Source organism: Aphidius gifuensis, linkage group LG3, assembly GCF_014905175.1.
Source record: "Aphidius gifuensis isolate YNYX2018 linkage group LG3, ASM1490517v1, whole genome shotgun sequence".
Taxonomy (NCBI): Eukaryota; Metazoa; Arthropoda; class Insecta; order Hymenoptera; family Braconidae; genus Aphidius; species Aphidius gifuensis.
This window is the reverse complement of record NC_057790.1, coordinates 6,307,063-6,325,556: the sequence shown is the minus strand read 5'-3', so window position 1 is coordinate 6,325,556 and position 18,494 is coordinate 6,307,063. Positions and strand designations below refer to the sequence as shown.

General features: G+C 23.5%; 3 protein-coding genes across 7 annotated transcripts; 1 reads left to right on the top strand and 2 right to left on the bottom strand.

The window, feature by feature from the left end:
• Nucleotides 1-26: 26 nt before the first annotated feature.
• LOC122851737 (adenosylhomocysteinase-like 1) lies at nucleotides 27-5,184 on the top strand. 4 transcript variants are annotated; one of them, XM_044151168.1, is made up of 10 exons: nucleotides 27-196; nucleotides 1,217-1,264; nucleotides 1,836-1,920; nucleotides 2,051-2,232; nucleotides 2,323-2,647; nucleotides 2,714-3,017; nucleotides 3,090-3,255; nucleotides 3,328-3,574; nucleotides 3,649-3,769; nucleotides 3,894-5,172. In XM_044151168.1, the coding sequence occupies exons 1-10, from the start codon at nucleotides 98-100 to the stop codon at nucleotides 3,898-3,900; spliced, it is 1,584 nt and encodes a 527-aa protein (XP_044007103.1). In that variant the 5' UTR covers nucleotides 27-97; the 3' UTR covers nucleotides 3,901-5,172. The 4 variants fall into 4 exon arrangements, with proteins under 4 accessions (XP_044007103.1, XP_044007105.1, XP_044007102.1 ...); XM_044151167.1 differs by having other exon boundaries at nucleotides 29-196; nucleotides 2,039-2,232; nucleotides 3,894-5,184; XM_044151170.1 differs by lacking the exon at nucleotides 1,217-1,264 and having other exon boundaries at nucleotides 28-196; nucleotides 3,894-5,162.
• Nucleotides 5,185-6,559: 1,375 nt separating this feature from the next.
• On the bottom strand, nucleotides 6,560-17,093 carry LOC122851734 (cytokine receptor). Of its 2 annotated transcripts, none has more exons than XM_044151163.1 (5): nucleotides 16,135-17,093; nucleotides 13,487-13,932; nucleotides 12,748-13,029; nucleotides 11,766-12,235; nucleotides 6,560-11,355 (listed from the first exon to the last, which is right to left on the bottom strand). In XM_044151163.1, the coding sequence occupies exons 2-5, from the start codon at nucleotides 13,902-13,904 to the stop codon at nucleotides 8,236-8,238; spliced, it is 4,290 nt and encodes a 1,429-aa protein (XP_044007098.1). In that variant the 5' UTR covers nucleotides 13,905-13,932; nucleotides 16,135-17,093; the 3' UTR covers nucleotides 6,560-8,235. The 2 variants fall into 2 exon arrangements, with proteins under 2 accessions (XP_044007098.1, XP_044007099.1); XM_044151164.1 differs by lacking the exon at nucleotides 16,135-17,093 and adding an exon at nucleotides 14,027-14,128.
• Nucleotides 16,202-18,447, bottom strand: LOC122851736 (pyridoxal phosphate homeostasis protein). The gene is made up of 4 exons (XM_044151166.1): nucleotides 18,262-18,447; nucleotides 17,827-18,181; nucleotides 17,511-17,752; nucleotides 16,202-17,453 (listed from the first exon to the last, which is right to left on the bottom strand). Exons 1-4 carry the CDS (start codon nucleotides 18,358-18,360, stop codon nucleotides 17,382-17,384), a joined length of 768 nt encoding a protein of 255 aa, XP_044007101.1. The 5' UTR covers nucleotides 18,361-18,447; the 3' UTR covers nucleotides 16,202-17,381.
• Nucleotides 18,448-18,494: the final 47 nt, after the last annotated feature.

Here is an 18,494-nt window from a genome sequence, read left to right as displayed (position 1 = left end):
CCCTCTCTTCAATTGATCATGAAGCTGAACCAGCTGATGTTCAAGTCGTGAACAATATTATTTTGTAGCATTCGGGCAAATTCGCCGTGTTGTAAAGATGGCTGACAGCAATGGTCCACAAACATTATCATCGCAAAAAGAGTCAACAAACAATGTGACTGATACACCGGTTACTGATCCAGCATCATCAACAAAGGTTGGTTTTATTAAATTAACAATAAAGTCATTTTATTTATCATCAAAACCATTATTTTATTTTATTTTTTTCTAAATGACAATCAATGATATATGTCATTGACGTTGTTGTTGGTTCGTAGCTTTTATTGGTCTCTTGGTGTGGGTTTTTAAAAAATAAAAAAAATAAATATTATTGTTATCAGGTTTTAATGACAAGTGTCATTATTTATAAAATTTTTAAATTATTTATTATGAGCTCATAAAATAAGTACGTTATAAATTTAATTATTATTTTTTTAGTCAATTTATTGGTGAGTAAATTTGCGTCGATGAAAAAACCTTGTGTCACTTTTTTTTATTGTTTTTTTTTTTTTGATATTCAACTGTCACATGCAAACAATTACGTAAGCCATTCGGGTATTGATGATAATTAAAATGCCAAACAACAGATGTTATTAACCGGCATTGTTATTGTCATTGCCAACATCTTGAAAATGTTTTTTTTTTCATTAGTCAATTTGTAAATTCAACTTGGAATGAATTAGTGTTTGAATTAAATTCCCTTGTTGATTAATTTTTATTACCAAGATGTTTAACAATGAGACCCACAGCTCCAAAATCAATCGGAATTATTTATTATTACAAAAAAATTAAATATGCATGTGTACACTTGAAAATTATTATCAATTACTATCAGAGAAATAATTTAAAAAAAAAAAATACAAATTATTATTATTGGCTTTTTTAAATATAGAGCATAATTTTTTTTTTTTATTTTTTTTATTATCGATTAATTAATGCACATAGATTAAAAAAAAAAAAAAAAATTAGCTGGTAGTTTTCTTTTTCTTGCACGAAAAAAAAAAGGAAATTTTTTTTTTTTGTATATTTTAAACGTGTTTTAAATATAAAAATATAATTTATTTATTTATGAATTTCGTGGGGATATTTAAAAAGGTATCGTGAATTTAAAAAATGATTTGTTTTTATTTTTTTTTTAATTAAAAATTATGAATATTTTTGGTTGTTGTGATTTCAGAGCCTAGAGGCATCAAATAATGCCTTTCACGGCCCGAGAACAAAATTAGTAAGTAAGAGATTATTTGTGTATGAAAAAAAAAAAAAAAATATAAATAAAAAAGAAGTAAACAACAAAGTAAATAATCAATATTTTAATAATTATTTAAAAATAAATATCTTTGCTCGTTTTATTTATTGGGAATCGCTTTTTTGATATCCAAAAATTTTTTTATTATTTATAATTTATTTGTCTGTGTTTTATATTTATCAGCACATAATTTATTTATAGGTAAATAAACAATTTAAAATTTATCATTGTTGCATGTCCTATCCTGTCTTAAAAATCCATCAAGCTTTTTCAATAATAAAAATAGAATAAATAAATAAATGTTCCAATTATTTACACAAATAGAACAAATCCTCTTTTTTTAAAAAAAATAATAATCTTGTAAAGAAATATGTCCTTGTTTTGTCATTGTTACCTCACTTTTCCTTGTGAATAATAAAAATATAAAAAATAAAATGCACATAGTTACACAAATTTTATATTAAGCTTGTTTTAATATTTTTTTTTTATTATTTGTAGTTATTTAAAGTAAATAAATATTTTTAAAATTATTACTGTTAATTTTTTTTAGGAATCGAAATCAGGAGCTTTAAAAAAATCAACTCGTTATAGAAGTCGTTCATTATCAGCAAGCAGCAATGATAGTTACAGTTCTGGTATGATAATTTCAATAAGCTAATTTTTCTAATTCCATTTCACTATCATAGCTTTTTTTTTATCATGCATTTTAAACTAATCATCAAATTTTTTGTGGCATTATTTTCAACTTTTTAGCATCTTATACAGGAAGCTCATCAGAAGAAGATGATGTATCACCACGTGAAAAAATACAAAAAACAGATAAAGGATTTACTGATTTTTGTGTAAGAAATATTAATCAGTATGCATTTGGAAGAAGAGAAATTGAAATTGCTGAACAAGAAATGCCTGGTATAATGGCATTACGTAAACGAGCAGCAGATGATATGGTATTTTCTAAATTAAACATAAAACATTTAAAAAAATCCAATTTACAATATTTTATTATTGTTTTTTTTTTTCTTTAATGATAAATAAAGCCATTGAAAAATGCAAAAATAGTTGGCTGTACACATATAAATGCACAAACAGCAGTGTTAATTGAAACACTGATTGAACTTGGTGCACAAATAAGATGGGCAGCATGTAATATTTATTCAACTCAAAATGAAGTTGCTGCTGCATTGGCACATGCTGGTTATCCAATATTTGCATGGCGTGGTGAAACTGAAGAAGATTTTTGGTGGTGTATTGATAAATGTATTGCTGCTGAAAATTGGCAACCAAATATGATACTTGATGATGGTGGTGATGCAACTCATCTTATGCTTAAAAAATATAATACAATGTTTAAAATGATACAAGGTAAACACAAAAAAAATTAATAAATAAATATTCAAATTTAATAAATTTTAATTTAATTTATAATAGGTATTGTTGAAGAGAGTGTTACTGGTGTACATAGACTTTATCAATTATCAAAAGCTGGTAAATTAACTGTACCAGCAATGAATGTTAATGATTCAGTAACAAAAACAAAATTTGATAATTTATATAGTTGTCGTGAAAGTATTATTGATAGTTTAAAAAGATCAACAGATGTTATGTTTGGTGGTAAACAAGTTGTTATTTGTGGATATGGTGAAGTTGGTAAAGGATGTTGTCAAGCACTTAAAGGACTTGGTTGTATTGTATACATAACTGAAATTGATCCAATATGTGCACTTCAAGCAAGGTTAATATAAATATATAATAGTAAATCTTATCATTATTAAAAATAATAATTAATGATTTTTATTATTTCAAGTATGGATGGTTTTCGTGTAATGAAACTCAATGAAGTTATACGAAATGTTGATATTGTTGTAACAGCAACTGGAAATAAAAATGTCGTGACACGTGAACATATGGATAAAATGAAAAATGGATGTGTTGTTTGTAACATGGGACATAGTAATACAGAAATAGATATTGTATGTTTAAATTTATACATAAAAATTTCATGTATTCAATTGATTTATTTGTTATTTTTTCGTGTGTTACAGAATAGTTTACGAACACCAGATTTAACATGGGAAAAAGTTAGATCACAAGTTGATCATGTTATATGGCCTGATGGAAAAAGAATTGTTTTATTGGCTGAAGGTAGACTTGTTAATTTATCATGTTCAAGTATTCCATCATTTGTTGTATCAATAACTGCTGCAACACAAGCACTTGCACTTATTGAATTATTTAATGCACCATCTGGACGTTACAAGAGTGATGTTTATTTATTGCCTAAAAAAATGGGTTTGTTTTTATTCATTATTTAATTTTAGCCAATTAAAATTTGTATTATAATAATTAAAATATTTTTTATTTAGATGAATATGTTGCATCATTGCATTTGCCTACATTCGATGCTCATTTAACTGAACTCACTGATGAACAAGCTAAATACATGGGCCTCAATAAAGCTGGACCATTCAAGCCTAATTACTATCGGTAAAAAGTTCTATTTAAATTGATTTCAATTGTTTTATTATATATATTTTTTTTATCTATTATACTACTCTGTTTTTTTTTTTCTTTATTAATTATCTTTTTTTATTCTTTTAATGATTTTTAGTTACTAGGTAAAGCTTAACGCACATGGTTGCGTTGTCGATCGATCAACACCCCATGTGCAATCGTGCTTGAGACGAAAAAAAATTAAGCAATCTGAAATAAATGTACTTTTAAATAACACACGTATTCATAAAAATAGAAAATAAATTAAATCAATAACATTACGACAGTGTGATGCATTTTATTTTTTAATAAATTGAATAAAATTTAATTGACAATTTATATTTAAACAAAAAACAAACAAGATCTGGATTTTTCGAATAAATGTATAATGTAGAAATTTAAACAAATCAATAACATTCAAATGAATAATAATAAATAAAGTACATAATTGATTACTCAGGCAAGTAACTAAACAATGTCAACACAGTTATAAATAATTTATACTTGTATTGTAAAAAAGAACAAAAACTTTGCATGTAAATAAGCGCAAAATTTGTTTGAAACAAAAAGATAATAGACCTTCAAAGTATGTTTACATAATGGAATTAACATTTTAAAATTAAATTTACACATGGCCATAGTAAGATATTCATATATTTTTTTAGTAGAAAATATTTTTAATTTCACATGAATATTTATCAAGGACACAACAAAATAATATTGTATACTTTATCACAATAGTTCATAAAAATAAACAGATAAAACAAACTTATACAATACAAAATAAACAAGATGATAAATATATATTTTTTTTTTTGTTTTCTAAATTGTGAATGTTAACTAATAAAATTTGTGAATTTAATATGGCTAAAGCCTTGGTTGTGATTTGAAAATTAATATATATGGACAAAAAATTATCGCTCACAATTATCACCAATTGGATAAATATTTTTTATTAAATATTAAAATGCATAGAGTTTGTAGATACACAAGTCGAAGTGTGATATAATTTTCTTTCAAGGACACAAGTAAAATAAATAAAAAAAACATGCAAATGCAAACAACATTATTATTTTTTACAACTAAAATTAATTGGAGTTTTCGAAACAATATTATTCATTGGCCTAAATTAATAATGTCACCTGAAAGAAAATTAATTACAGTCATTCAACAGCAGCCTATAATTTATCATTAAAATTTGATGTAAAAATTTATAAAAATAAGTGTTGTAATAATGAATTTGTATTTTAAAAAATGCACATTTTATTATTGAAAAATAAAAATAATTAATTTACAAATTTATATATGTTGAATCAGCACTTAAAAAAAAATTAAATATTCATATAATATTGTATATTAATATAAATAAAAAAATTGATTAAATAAATGAAAGCAAATTTTAAATTTTTTAACTATGACATGATATTTTTAATAATAATAGTTTGACCTTTTATACTGGAGCTCATGTTATAAAAATGATTTATCCTAGTTATTCTGGGAAAAAATAAAATTAATTCTCTGTTGCTGATAAAAAATTTCATATTCTATCCATGAATGCATGCCGTTTTATAATTAGCTTTTTTATTTTCTATAATAAGTTCATAAAAATTAGATTTTCCTGTAATGAATTTTTCTACTTTTAGATTCGATGTTTTTTGACGATTACGTCCTTTTGTTAGTAAAGCTATGATGTCCAAATTAAAGTGGTAATTATCAAGTAGTAATTGTTGCTAACTTTGGAAATTAACTATCGAAATTTCGAGAAGCAGACATGAGCAGCAGCAACCAGCACCAGACACAAATTAAAAATTAAAATTATTGTTTATTTATTTTTTTAATCTAGGACTTTTAAATCATGATGACGATGATGATAATGATGATGGTGATGATGATGATGTCAATGATACTTGTTGATAAAAAAAAAAAACCTTCACTTAAAAAATACATCCCACATATTTATTAAATATACAGCAATCATTTAAATTTTTTATTTAATTTTTTTTTTTATTTTTTCCTATCATGTGCAATTATTTATAAATATATAACAAAAATATATGATAATACGCATATATACAATGGAAAATCCATAAAACTTATCATACTTTGAATTTAGATATTTTTCTTTCATTCATTTTTTTTTTTTCGATAAGCCGGTGTTTTTCGAAATTTATAAAAACTTATCATTTTATTAATTCACACGTAATTATGTTGTATTTTTTTTTTTTTTCTATTTTGATCTATTAATTATTAATAATAGGCACAATTAAATTCATAGTCTTTTTATATTTTTAAGCACAATGATTTTTTGTCTTTAACAATTTATTTCGTTTTACTTTCTTTTAAATTCATCATTGTAAAAAGGCTTGTCAATTTTTTATGTCAATTGTTTTTTCTGTTACTTTCAATATATTGATTTGTTAATCTACGAAAACTTATAACATATTTAATTAACATTAAACAATTTAATCATACTTTTATAAATGTATATTTTTTTATTTATTTTACATAATTTTCGATAATGTAAGTGTACATGTAAGCTCGTTTTTCATATCCAAAAGCAGGATCAACAATCCAAATTTCTCTACAGAGCCACTCGTTAATAATTCGATTCAAATAATTTACAGATAATGTTAACTCAACAATAATTATATAAATTTTCTCATTTCGAAAATTCATTTTTAGCTACAAATTAAATTATCCTGCTAATTGATCATTTAATTATTTTTACATTTTGTTTTTTTTTGTTTTTTTGTTGTCATCATGATTAGCTTTATATTATTTAAAAATTTTTAATTTTTTTTTTGTTGTTGTTTTTCGTATAACACGTCAGTCTGTATTGAAATAATTAATTTTACATCGTATGATTTTGGATGTTGGTAAGTTTATCGGCACTTTGTTTCAAATTTAAATTAATAAAAAAAAAAATTATCATCTACTGTTTTACAAGTACTAATTAATTCATTACATGATTATTAATTAAAATTTATTATTATTTTATTATTTATTCAATTTTTAAATTGAAGTTAATGATTTATTTTATTTTTCGTAAATAAAATTCTAGTAATCGGTTTACTATTATTATTTTTTTTTTTTAAATCTTTTTATGTAGATTGATGTATTCTCATAATGACTAGCTTAGGATATTATGCATACACATACATACATACATATATATATACATTAATGTAATTATTTTATTTTTTTAATTTTTTTAATTTCAGTATAAAATGGCAAAGGAAGTTACTCTATTTAATTATTATAATAATATATTTTTTTTATTGAAAATTTTATTAATTTTTCAATCATCATTAGTGTTACTTTTTTAATTAAAATAAAACATTGTTATGAATTTTTTTTTTTTTCAAATTAAAAGTCCTTATTTAAACGTGATAAATTTGTGTACGAAATTTTTTATATATTTTAATTTTTTTCATGCAATTAAAAAAAATTAAAATCAATAAAAATTTAATGTTTTATATAAAAATAAAATAGCGAAATTTTTAAACAACATATAGATCTATACAACACACACATATAAAATATGTGTGTGTGAGAATACAATTGTTGAAAAATATAAACAAAAACTGTGTATATGCAATTTTTTTTTGTTTTAAGATAATTAATAATATAATCAATGATATTCAAAATGAATAATTAATAAAATAATAAATTAATAATCATACAGGCTTGATGAATTAATTATTAAACACTGACATATCTTCATGAGTATATGCATCATGCAATAATTAATTTTAACTTATAAATCTAAAACTCTCTTAAACATATCAACACCTTTTTTTAAAAATATCTTATCATAACTCTCTTCCTATCTCTTTAAATTACTATTCCCTTTTTTTTTTTTTCGTTTTTTTTTATATTTCTTTTTTTAATAAAAATGATTTTGTACACTTATCTTTAACTTATTAAGCAATCAAATATTTTAAAAAACTCCAAATATTATATTTTTCGAATTTCTTTTTTTTACATCAATAAATTTATCAACAAAAAAAAATTAATAGTTTAAATTATATATTAATAAGAAAAAAAAAAAAAGTTTGATCGTTATGTATTGTCTCTTCTTTTCGCCATTAAAAAAAAAAAACAAAAATATTACTGCAATTTACTGGTGTCCAACCAGATGGCGAAAAAAAATTGAAAAAAAAAATCTTAAAAATTGCACAAAAGAAGCACTTGTGCACTGTTGCCATAGCATAAGTTATAATTAATTTTTAATACTAATTTATAAACCATACAAGAGAAAAAAAAAAATAATAAATCTGCTTATATACCTTATACGTAAAAATTGTTTTTCTTTTTTTTTTTTTTTGTGTATGTCACAGATAAGTTCACAATTACTATCACTTAGTTTTTTTTATTTAAAAATAAAAATTACCTGGATAATGGAAGATGCCACCAGGAGTTTTGCTATGATATTCATAAATAGAATAATATTATTAGCATTATTTTTTTAATTGATGATGTTGTACATATGAAGAAGTAGCTTTTCCATCACTTGTTTTAAGATTTTCATTTTTTTTTGGAAGATCAGAAACAGCAACATAGCCAGCTGTATTTTTATTGACTGATTTATCAATGTTATCCTCGATACTATGATCAAGATCGTCCATATCATCCCAAGATATTGGAGGATAATTAACAGTTAATGTTTTTTGTAAATCATCATAATCATTAGCATCTGTTGATGATGCTGCTAATGTTGACGATGATGATGATGCTGATGGATCATTAATAATATCTTGTAAATTTGGATAAATACTTGATGCCATTACATATGGCTCATTAACTTTAGATAAATTTGTTGTTATTGATTGTTTTTTATCACCAAATTTTGTATTTGGAGATTTTTTAATATCAGAAACATCACCAATTGTAACATATGGCTTTGTATCCATATTTTTTTTATTTAAAAATGGTGATGTTATGTTTTTATTATAACATGAATCTGTTGGTTTACTTGGAGTTAATTGTTTCAATGATTCACGTGTTGGTTTATCAATTTTTTTCATTGAATCTAATATACCAGCTTGTACATATGGTTTAGATGATGATGGTGATGATTGTTCTATATTATAAACTTGTATAATATTATCATCAATATTTTTTTGTTTATTTTTATCATCAAATGATGCAAGACTAACATATGGCATATTTGTTTTAGTATCATCTTGATGTAAATTAATTTTCGAACTTGTTGCATTTGGTAATAAACCAACAACACTATATGCAGCTGATGAATTTATAAATTCTTTTGGTATTGGACTTGGATTACTATCACAACTTAAATCTTGTGATGATGGCATACTAATATATCCAGTTGATGACCATGCTTGTTGTGGTATCATAAAATCACTTGAATTATCATTTAAATTTGGTGTTGAACGTGCAAGTGATTGTATATCATCAATATTATCATCATTTTTTTGTATTTTAACATATGAATCCCATTTAAGATGAGCATCATTAATACCAGTTATTGTTGATTTTGAATTATTACAAACATTACGTTGACGTAAATTTGATTCCCATGCAAGTGTTTGTTGTTCATTATGTTTACTGTCATTTAATACTGGATCAACTTCTGTACCACTATCAGTTGAACCATGTAAATCAGATGTTAATGATGATGTTACTGATTCATGTCCAATTGAACAACCACTTGAATCTGGTGATGAATGTCTAATATGTTTTTGATCACTTTGTTTTTGTAATAATTTTTCACGTTGTAAACCTGGTGGTAATTTAACTTCAACATCTTGCATTGCTTGACATGTTTGCCATAATCTTCGTGCATATTTAATACAAATAATACAAAATATTATAAATAAACTTATAAATAATATACTCAAAATAACATGATATTTAATTGATGGTAAATAACCATAACATACAGTTTCACCAATATCAGACCATGGACCAATTAAATGTTCACCATATTCATTAATATTAATAGCACGTATTTGATATTTTTGACTTCCTATATTACGTGGATTTTCACATATTTTAGATGTTAATTTTAATTCAGATATTGTTGAATTTATAATTTCATTTGTATTTACATGTAACACTTCATAATAATCATTATTACCATTTGGAAATGTTGGTTTACTCCAATTAATAAATAATAATGTTTCATTAACATAACGCATATTTGGTTGATGATTAATTTTACCTGGTACACCAATTAATGTATGTCCATATATAGATGGAGATTTTTCACTACATGCAACAGTACATGCTGTTATACTAATACTATAATTTTTATATGGTAATAAATCAACTAATTTTGCTGTTTGATTTTTTTCATCAAGTGTAATTGTATTATCATTATAATATAACATATATGAATGTAAAACACCATTTGTTGATACTGGTTTTGACCATGATAATGATATTGTTGTATTTGTTATATTTGTTATTTTTAAATTATTTGGTATATCTGGTGATGCTTCAAGTGTTGTATTATGTAATGGTTCACTTTCTAAACCTTCACCATATTTTGTTAACATTGATAATGTTAATTTATATGTTGTATATGGTTTTAAATTATTAACAATACCACGCATAGCATATTGTGAACTTAATACTGTTATATTTTTAGATGGTTCTTTACATTCTGATTTAAATGGTGATTTAATTGGACAATAATATATTTTATAGCCTAAAATAATACCAACACGATCAGAACATTCTAAATTCCAACGTACTTCAATATCATGTGATCCAATTCTATCAATCCATAATGATTTAACTTTACCAACAATACGATTATGTATAACTGTACATGATGCCCATATCATTCCACTACTTGAATTAGCAGTATTTGATGATATTGCAAATTGATATATTTTATTTGGATTTGGTACAGTCATATTGTACATTGTTGTTGTATTTGAAACATGTATCCAATCTAAATAACCAGCACATAAAAATGGACGATCACGATCATTATCACACCAAAATATTGTATAATTTATTATACCATCTGATCTTGTTGGTAATTTCCATGATAATTCATAAACACCTTCGTCAAATGCTATTTTTGTAAATGATTCTGGTGGCATTGGTAAATTTTTTTTACTTGGTATTGTTATCCATGCTGTTGTTGGATGTGAACCAATTTGATTTGTTGCATTTATACCAATATGATATTCACCAAAATTTAATTTATCAAATCTAGCATATGTTCGAGTTAATTCAATTGGTCGTTCATTTATTATTTCGTCATTTATTATATTACCATCTTCTTTGATACTTGCTATTTGATATTTAAATGAATTACCATTTTCTAATATTTGTGGTATTGTTTGCCAATAAATATATACTTCTCTTTTTAATGGACCATCATCAACAATTTCAAAACTTCCAACATCAACACGTGGTCCTTTACCAGGTAATGCTGAAAGTGTACGGAATGTTATACTTGAAAAATTACTCCATTTTGTCTGATCAGCTGTAGCACTTTTTATGACAACTCTCACATCATAAACTGTATTTGCATACATGGAAGTTATATTGAAGCGTTTTTCAGGTTCACGAGTTTTTGTCTTGATGTCAATTATCTTTAAGCAAAGAAATAAAAAAAAAACATTTATTAGAAATTTATTATTATCATTATCATCTAGTTGTATGTAAAAAATTATATTTTAATTAATTTTATATGAATCATATCAATGAGGAAAAAAAGTTTAGAAAATTATCTGTATTTTCTTTTTTAAACAACAAAATTATTAAATTACTTGGAATTTTTTACTCAATAAAATTTATAGACAGTTAAAAAAATAAAATACTTGGCATTTATAAATTATTACAAAGCATCATTTATCATTTATATTATTATCAAGTGGTTAAAGTAAAATACCAAGTAAGCCTTGAACTTGTCATAAAAAAAAAATGAATTATCTTTGTATTTCCGTTTTTTCTATTTTTTAAATTTAAAAAAAAATAATATTGTATAAAATATAATACTTACAGTCCAATTTTTTGACCATTGATGTTGATACATAATACGATGATGAATACCAGGTGGAAATTGTTGTAATGGAAATGGAACAGCCCAATAAATTTCAGCACTAGATGATGTTTTACTAATAACAGTTAGGTTATCTGGTTTATTTGGTAGGACATTTGCATAATGATCAAATCTATATGGTATTGTTGCATTTCCAAATATATTTCTTGCAGTTAAATAAAAATTATAATATTCATAAGGTTGACGATATATTGGATCACTACCAGCTTCCCAAATACATGTGTTTGGTGCTAATGGTATATTTTCTTTAGCAGCTGGACATTTAAATAAGACTTTAACACCTCTACCAACAACATTAAATGCCAATGAATATTGTGTATTAATATAATTTTGTTTTGGTTTCCAGTGGCATATTAATTTTTCCCAATTTGGTGATACACAATCAAAAGTTTCTGGTTCTCCTGGAAAATCTATAAAACAAAATGTTTCAATTTGAAAAAAAAACCTCGACATATTTATTATAGAAAAAAAAATAAAACTATCATATTACAATTCGTAGAATAATTATCAAAAATAAAATCATCAAAGAGTAATAAAAAAATAAATAAAAATTTGTTATTCATCAAGAGTATCATTTGTCGGTTTATATTATTATTTTGTTTATTTTTTTTTTTATAGTGTGTTGATTCATTCATTCATTCACAATGATCATTTGATAAACATTAACACTTGAAGCCCTTGATATGATAAATATATAAACTGTTTATCAATAACTTCCTGAATGATTTAACAAAAAAAAAAACATTTTATCTCAATTTAATTTTATTATTATTTTCTATGATTATTAATAATTATAATTAAAATAATAATGTAATTTAAAACTCAATGATTTTCTTTCAATGAATAAATTAAAAATAATATTTTTATGATTTATATTTTAGGATAATTATAGTTTTATTAGAAATATTATTGATTAACTTACCACCAACAGTAACTTGATTTAGACAAAGAAATGTGTGACCACTTGATGATGGTTTACGTAAATTGCAGTAATACATGTCCTTTGAACGTGGTGGTTTTTTAACAGTCAATTCAATTGCTGAGTCATTTATTATTCTAGTAAATGCCGGATCAAGTTCTTCACCATTTCGAGAGAAAAATAAATATTTCGAATTTGCTGTACTATTTATTGTGACATTCAACACACAAGTTATTTGTAAATCATCTCCATACTTCATAAGTATATCACCAAATGGATAAGTATCTGTTGAACAAAAAAATCCATAAAAAATATTATTAATAATTTCATTTTTTAATTTTATTATCTACCCTCGTTTTATGCAAGTTTATAATTCATGCATTTTATATTTTAATAATGAGCAATTATGAAATTTTATTCTGATTTATCGAAATATTAATTAAATAATATTCATTGGAAATAAAAATGTTATATTATCATTTTAGTTTTTTATAAAAAAATATAATATCGGATTTCTCGGAAAGCTAATGAATATATTTTTTTTTTGTCTTTTTCTGATAATCGATATATAAAAATACAAATACTTTATCGATATTATCATTTTTAAATGTTTTTTTAAAAATAATTTATATCTTTCTATTGAACAGTTTTTAAATATAGTCTGATAATAATTTTTAAAAATGAACAAAATAATATATTGTAAATTAAAAATTAATAAATATATTTTATTTTTTTTACTTACATCCAGGTGTGTTGATACCCGTAGAACAATTTTCAGCTGTTGCATTTATTAAAAGACCAATAAAAAAAATCACAACAAATTGCCAACATGTCAAGTATTTTTTAATATTTAAAATATGATTACTCATTTTTGTATGATTATTACTATTTTTTTTAATAAAATTTATATTGTTAATTTTATTTTTTTTAGCTACATGATACTTGTCATTGTTGTGATGAATATTATTCTTTAATTCAGAGTATTTCGAGTGATTATTTAATTTCGATTTATTGGCATTATCATGATTTAAGTTTAATGATACTTTTCGATGTTTATTTTTTTTAATTTCATTGTTTGATTTGAGATCATTTGATTGCCAACTTGATGGCATTGTGTCCTTGACTGATGATGAATTATCAGAACACATCATTGACTCCATTTTATTTTCTCTGTTTTTTTATCTATCACTGAAACATAAAGCAATAATTTTTTTATAAATCACTTGATGATAATGCTATTATTATTGTTAAATAATAAAAAAAATTAATTATAATTTATTACAATTTAATTAGCATTATTTTTTATTTTTTTTTTTTGTTTCTTTTGGTTTTTACGGAGTGGAGAGTAAAAGAAAGTCAAAGATTGCCGATGATGTTTTCGTTGAGACTAAAGTGGAATTTTTAATGAGCTAATGAGTATCAACTCTTGAGATTTATGGAGGGGATTTAATAAAAACAAATAACAGTATTTTCATTGGTCAACTTATCGAAAAAAAAAATATTAAAATAAATATCTCGATATAACATTGTGTCAACTCTTTTCAAAGAATTATTATTTTTTTATATTTTTTTTTATTTCGAAATCACAGTTTTATTTATTTAAAATAAACACGTTATGTTTTTTGAATATTAATATTTATTAAAAATAGCCTTTTCATTTTGTTTTTAAATAGAAAAAAATAGTTTTTTTTTTTTTTTTTAATACATTGTTTGAGTATGAACAATGGTTGTTATTTGATGCTCGTTTTGTCTACCTGTTAAATTTAAAATTTAACAAAATGAAAGAAAAAAAAATATATAGAAATTATTTTGTTGGTTTTTTATTAAATATTCAAGTGGTACATCACTTGGTTTAAAGTATTTTTGAACTAGCAGTACACTCTTTGCATATTGAACAATAAAAAAAAAATTTATAAACATAAACCGTAAAGAAAAAAAAAAACATTGGTATATATTTAAGTATAGTAAAACGAAAATAAAAAAATGAAATAATACATCATGAAGATGCTTTACTTGGATAAGTACAAATGAATAATTCATATGCAATTTTTCAAATAAATTCCCAAGCAAAAAACTAAAAATTATCATGATTTTTCCCTTCGAAAAAAATACATAAATACCAAGAAAATATTTACCATTTCGATAAACTCAATCATAAATTAATACATGAATTGTTATAATTTTTTTTATCAATAAAAATTATTTAATAATCAAACATACCTAAGATACGTTTAAAATAAAAAACGTGTTTTTAAAAAATATATTATTCATGATTTTTTTACAGTCAATAAAACTTAAATGGGAATTAAAGTGACAAAAAATATTTTTTAACCATCAATATTTCTAAGAAATTTAAAATGTATGTGTTAATGATTTAAAAGTCGGTAAGCATTAAATACTATATATTTCTGACTAAAAAAAAAAAAAGCAACATCAGATTTATTATTTCAAGTTTTTTTTTTTATTTATAAATTTTAATTCTTCAATTTTATCTTTTTTTTTTTTCTTCGCTGTTATTCGATTAACGCTGGCACAAATTCCACGCATAATGTAAAAAAAAAAAATCTGCAAAATTAAAGAAAGAGATAAGAAAAAAAAGACCAAATAAAATCTGATTAATTAAGGTTTAAATCGTTTCGAAAAGTTGTTTCGAATCGCCAACACAAACATGTCCTTTTTACCAATGTGTTGTGTTTTTTTATTATTTTTTTTTTTCGTAAATTAAATACATATCCACTTGTTATTCGAGTTACTCTATACATACATATTACATATGCAATAATACAACTAAAAATACCAAGAGCGAAAAAGAGAAAGAAAAACCCGAAGATAAATATCTTACTTTTTTTTTTGCGTCTATAAATGTATTGTAAAAAAAAAACCAAGCATGCAATTTTACAGCCACGTAAAAAATAAATAATAAAAACACATGAAAAATCCCCCAACATTAAAATTATAATAATAAAAAAAATATACAATATAATTATTATTATTATTTCAAGTAATAATTTATACTTTAATCTGTAACAAATATGAAAAAATAAAAAAAAATTTTTTATGACGTCTTGATACACTGTCGACAAGAATAAGCTGTAAAATATTTGTAATTATAAAACAATGATAAAAATAATATCTAAAATTACATGGAATTTTGAATTTTAAAAATTGTTAAAAAAAAAAAAACCATAAAAAAGAGAGGGCGAATTTGTATTTCTCCCTAATGGATGAATTATTTTTTCCGGGAATTTGTGAAAACGCCACAAGCAAATAAACGCGCTGGGCGTCAATTTATTTCACCAGTCACTTGTTCATAAGCATTTTTAAAATTTTAATTAAATAATTAATTAAATTATTATATTATTATAAATTTAATTTAAATATTTAACTTACCCTTATGAATAATATGATGATAAATATTTAAAGAATATCTCACATTGCAATTCCATGAATTTATAGGCCGCAATGCAGCCAAGTCTACACAATCTTACACACAATATTATAAATATATATAGTTAATACACAAGAAAACGATAAACAGCACAAGCTAAAAGAAACAGCATCAGCAGAAGCAACAGCTTAAACCAAGAACCCGTCCTATTTTTCCTTTTTTTTTTATTCCATTTGGTCTTGCTGCTTGTGCTTCTTCTGAAACTTTTTTATTCCTTTTTCTCTCCTTCTTTTTTTTACTACCGCTTATTATTACAAGCTACATATATGTGTGTGTTTGTATGCGTAGTACTAGTAGTAAAAAAAAAAAGGCCCCCAATCAACGAATGAGAGAAAGAAAAATCATCTTTAATGGTCCAAGATGAAAAAAGAGAGCTGCATATTTTTTTCACTTGACACACACACTTGAATTTTTTTATATACACACACTATTATTTATTTATAAAATTTTTTTTTTTATTAATTAAATAAACTTAATATATTGTCATAAAAAAATTAATTTTTATTGTTTTAATGACAATTTTGTCACGTTGTTTTTAATAAGGTAAATAAAAAAAATATTTACAATATGTGGTATGTAAGATTGCGAGAATTAAACTTCAACACAAATTGACACACATACACAAAACACTGGTTAAAAAATATACCAATCAATTGTCAGAATAGCCAACTTTAAACTTTATTATTATTATATTTTTATTGTTTTTATTTAAATAAAAAAAGATTAAAGTTTTTTGGATATTTAGAAACTTTATGGACGATTGTTTTATACTACTGAGTTTTTGGAGACTATGATAATGATGTTTTTTATTGTTTTATATTGTGATTAATGATTTTTTAATATTATTAATATTAATAGACTTTTTTTTTTTGTTATTTTAGAGATATAATGTATCATTCTGTGAAGTTGCTCAACTACTGACGTCATTGAATGCAACAAAGTTTAAAGATGGCATTGGTGGTATTCTTGGAAATAAAAACAGTGGGGGAGAGACTCAGCCATTTTTTTTATTTTTATGCAAACGCTATAATTTTTTAAATTTTGCCGCTGTTTTTACGCCATTACAGCCATTTTGTAAACGCGGGGAAATTCAAATTGTGTTGAAAATAAATTTTTTTTTTAGACAGAAATAATAAATATTAGCTAATTCAAGAAGGGTTAATTTTTATTTGTATTATTTTTTTTTAATTTACAGAGTTTTTGGTGGTCTTTCACCGAATATTGCACTTCCAACACGAACATTTGTACTGCCCAATTCAATCTGTAAATAATTATAGATTATTAATTGGAAAATAATAATTTTTATGATGATACTTACAGCATGTTCATAATCTGTTGACATTCCCATTGATAATTCAATGTTATTTATGTCAAGGCTAAGTTCATTTGATACAATTTCTCGACATTTTTTTAACGACAAAAAATCTGGATTTGGTCCATTTGATGGATCATATCCATAAGCTCCAATAGTCATTAATCCAGAAAATTTTAAATTTTTACAATTTTCTAGTATGTGTTTAACAAGAGCAGATGTTTCTTCAATTTTACAACCACTTTTTTCTATATAAATATACAAAAAATCATCAAGTAATTTAGTGGGTAAAATCACTTTCAATAAATAAAACAAATTTTACCTGGTTCATTGCTTGTGTTGACTTGAACCATGACATTAATTTTATGATCATCTTGTTTTCTATATTTTTGCCAGCTTGAATTAATTGCTGTTGCTAATTTATCATTATCAACTGTTTCAATCATAAATAAATTTGGCACTGATAATACCTTGTTAACTTTATTTCTTTGTAAATGACCAATAAAATGCCAACGTATGTCTCTTGTTAAAATATCAGGATGATTTGATTTATCAACCAATTCATTGACATAATTTTCACCAAAATACTTTTGTCCAGCTTCATATGCATCAATAATTAAACTTGCAGGTTTTATTTTAGACACTGCAACTAAACGAGGTTTTATATTTTCAAATTCCTTTAAAATATAAATAATTATTATTAATTATTATCATAAACAACAAACAATAATTAACAAGTATTTTTAATTTTTCTTACTGGTGATCGTTTGGAGCATGCTTTTAATATTTTTTCTTCAACAAGTTTTATATTTTTTGCAATTTCAGACATTCTTATTATTTTTGTTAATTGAACCATCCAAATTGTTATTAAAAATTGTTAAAAATTAATTTTATAACCTAACTTGTAGAGTGTTATTGTCAAATGTCATGTTAAATACCAACACATGTGACATGGTAAAAATATACATCATATACATTGATATACATACA

Excerpts from the sequence above, each read along its gene's own strand:
- LOC122851734 (XM_044151163.1), bottom strand. The coding sequence starts at position 13,904 with ATGGAGTCAATGATGTGTTCTGATAATTCATCATCAGTCAAGGACACA. Across the intron at positions 13,030-13,486 it reads GGGTATCAACACACCTGGAT|ATACTTATCCATTTGGTGAT; the intron begins GTAAGTAAAAAA and ends TTTGTTCAACAG. Across the intron at positions 12,236-12,747 it reads AAATCAAGTTACTGTTGGTG|ATTTTCCAGGAGAACCAGAA; the intron begins GTAAGTTAATCA and ends TTTGTTTTATAG.
- LOC122851737 (XM_044151167.1), top strand. The coding sequence starts at position 98 with ATGGCTGACAGCAATGGTCCACAAACATTATCATCGCAAAAAGAGTCA. Across the intron at positions 1,921-2,038 it reads CAATGATAGTTACAGTTCTG|CATCTTATACAGGAAGCTCA; the intron begins GTATGATAATTT and ends TCAACTTTTTAG. Across the intron at positions 3,256-3,327 it reads GTAATACAGAAATAGATATT|AATAGTTTACGAACACCAGA; the intron begins GTATGTTTAAAT and ends CGTGTGTTACAG.
- LOC122851736 (XM_044151166.1), bottom strand. The coding sequence starts at position 18,360 with ATGGTTCAATTAACAAAAATAATAAGAATGTCTGAAATTGCAAAAAAT. Across the intron at positions 18,182-18,261 it reads CATGCTCCAAACGATCACCA|GAATTTGAAAATATAAAACC; the intron begins GTAAGAAAAATT and ends TATATTTTAAAG. Across the intron at positions 17,454-17,510 it reads CAACAGATTATGAACATGCT|ATTGAATTGGGCAGTACAAA; the intron begins GTAAGTATCATC and ends AATTATTTACAG.